The following is a 2723-nucleotide window of genomic DNA, read 5'->3' as shown; positions in this document are numbered from 1 at the left end:
GGGGGGGGGGGATTTCTCCAAGTACTTCAGTTTCCCCTGCCAATCTTCATTCCACCAAATTCTCCATCATCATAATCACCCAGGGCAGGCTACAATAGGCCAATCAATGGCCGCCATGCTGAGTGGACCCAGTTGGACTCCACCCCCCATTAAGCGAATTAAAAAAATTATATGTTTAACATATGAGCCAGGTTAGTTCAGTCATATAGTGACTGGCTGTGAGCAATTTCTGACAGGAACAAGTTTTTTCTCCATCACTGTGCCCAAACCAGTTCTGGGTCCATCCTGCTTTTTATCCAATGGATACCAGGGGCTCTGTCCCAAGAGGTAAAGCAGCTAGAATATGAAGTTGATCACTCAATTTTATAATGTAAATAAATTTGAGAAATGTTCACATAGAATCAATTTTGATATTATCTCATGCATTTGTCTATATTTTATGTGGCGCGGCTATAAAATAACCAGACTGATTTTTTTGCCAGCAGGGTTGCATATTAGCCTGTCCTCTCCTCTCCACTCCATCAACCCAACAACTTCCAAAGCCATAGGCCAACAGTGTCGTAGCAGCCTTTGTTTGAAGCAGACCATGTATCTGAGCTCCATCAGAATTATATAGTGTTAAAGTAGAGCAACGTGTCAATGTGAAATTCCTCGCAAAACTTGGAAAATCCTCTACAGAAACATACATTTTGTTGATGGAAGTTTATGGTGATGAATGTCTATCTCGTACTCAAGTTTTTGAATGGTTCAGAAGGTTTAAAGAGGGAAGGGGAGAGATCGAAGAAGATCAGTGTCCCAGTCGGCCTTGCACATGAGAAACAGATGCTAACATTGAAAATTAGGTGAAATTGTTTGAAAAAATCATAGCTTGAGCATTCGAGCAGCTGCTGAATTAGCAAACATTGTTAAAGAAAATGTTTGACAGATTTTACATGAATATTTTAACATGAGAAAAGTGTGCTCGAAGATGGTGCTGAGAATCCTCACTCCTGAGCAAAAGGAAACTTGAATGAACATTTTTGCTGACATCCTTCACAACATTGAACATGATCCAAATTCTTCAGGAAATGTAATAACTTGTGATGAATCATGGGTTTTTCATTATATTTTATATTGTATTTTAGCATCACGTTGTATTGAGGCATCATTCTTGTTATGAAACTATCCATCAATAATGCAACAATTTAAAAGACATTAGGAATATGTCTCACACTAAAAATGTATTTCTGTACATTAAAAGTGATTATCCAATTTTCTGAAATGTCTTTGGTCATGTATTTCTTCTAGTTTATGACATGTTTTGGCCATATGGGTCATCATCAGGTAATTTCTTTTCTTTTGGGGAGACCACTGCATTGTATATTTGTTCACTGTGCTTCCATGCATGTCAATATGTAGTTTCTATCTCATGATCAGAATGCCGTCGTTGCACTCTATTGCATCTGTCGTAGGTTTTGTGTGTCGTATGTATCACTAGTGCAGTCTACCGCACTGGTGATGGTGCTGTGTAGGGGTCGGGGAGGGGACCACTTTGAAGGTGATAACATTTCCATTGTGTGATTAAATGGTAACAGATTTTAGAACATCAGTGCAGTTATTTTATAGTCACTCCACGTATAGTATCTAACTGAAGCGTCTTATTTTTCCATCATGATAAAACAGTTCTATTAGTTGTCTTGATAATATGATAATTGTATTTTATACAGGGTTTGCTACATTACCATGTGACTAACCCCAACACACCTTGGAGATATCTCTTCATTACCATGGAGAGGGTGAAACAGCACTTCGAAGTTGTGGAAGATTACACTATCAGTGAGACAACACTGGAGCAAGTATTCCTGTCCTTTGCAAAGGCACAACCACCATACACTTCTGTAAATTAACCAAGTATTATAATAACACTGCCATTGCAACAGTAATCTTTACAATATTTCCATGTATGTCTTTATATACTGCATATTCTGTACTCATTTCACCTACTTGTAAAGCTTTATTTTATCCTGCTGTCCTTATTTTACACAGGAAAATGGACTCATCATATCCTCATGTCTGTGCGTGCACACATGCATTTGTGTAATCTTTTCTAGTGCACTCCCCCACAAATACTATGATTAGACTTGCAACAGTACAGTTTTGTGTGCAATAAATAAATATAAGGCCCAATGATGCATGCAAAATAGCAGAAGTTTTCAAAAATATAAGTACAACTTTTGGCTCTTGTTTTTAATTAAGGATCTGTATATGAGCATGATATAATGAAGTAAGAGCTATTTCTAATGTTATATTTTAGCGTCCTGTTGCACTGATTTAAGTCCATGATTTATTTAATCCGTCTTGCAGTGCATACACTCATTTATCTCCTTCTTTCCCTCGCACTACATGTTTCGGCATAATAATGCCATCTTCAGGTGCTTACTTGTCCACGTCAAACCAGTTCATTGCATGCCATGTTCACACATTAAAATAACTAAAATATGTATCTATCATATACATTGTCAAACGTTAAAAATATTAAAATTGTTCAGGATACCACATCGCTACGTCGCCCCTCACTACGTCAGTCACGCCCATTCTCCTTTGTTGGAGCACTCCTTCACTATCTTGTGTGTTGTGCTTTTGTTGTGTCGTGCTCCTGCGACTGCGTGTGTTATACTNTTTTTAACGTTTGACAATGTATATGATAGATACATATTTTAGTTATTTTAATGTGTGAACATGGC

At 37.5% G+C, this 2723-nt stretch overlaps 1 protein-coding gene across 1 annotated transcript in view; it reads left to right on the top strand.

Annotated features, from left to right (window-relative positions):
* The window catches only part of LOC111875445 (phospholipid-transporting ATPase ABCA1), a 70849-nt gene extending 68508 nt beyond the window's left edge, over positions 1-2341 (top strand). Inside the window, exons 26-27 of the mRNA XM_033755826.1 lie at positions 1707-1877; positions 2026-2341. Coding sequence (XP_033611717.1) covers positions 1707-1877; positions 2026-2118 — 264 coding nt within the window. The 3' untranslated portion in view covers positions 2119-2341. The remainder of the gene's footprint in view (positions 1-1706; positions 1878-2025) is intronic.
* The last annotated feature ends 382 nt before the right edge of the window (positions 2342-2723 follow it).

This window comes from Cryptotermes secundus, unplaced genomic scaffold (assembly GCF_002891405.2).
Source record: "Cryptotermes secundus unplaced genomic scaffold, Csec_1.0 scaffold304, whole genome shotgun sequence".
In the NCBI taxonomy this organism is placed as follows: domain Eukaryota; kingdom Metazoa; phylum Arthropoda; class Insecta; order Blattodea; family Kalotermitidae; genus Cryptotermes; species Cryptotermes secundus.
Note: the sequence above shows the minus strand (reverse complement) of the source record. Positions and strands in the feature narration are given on the sequence as shown.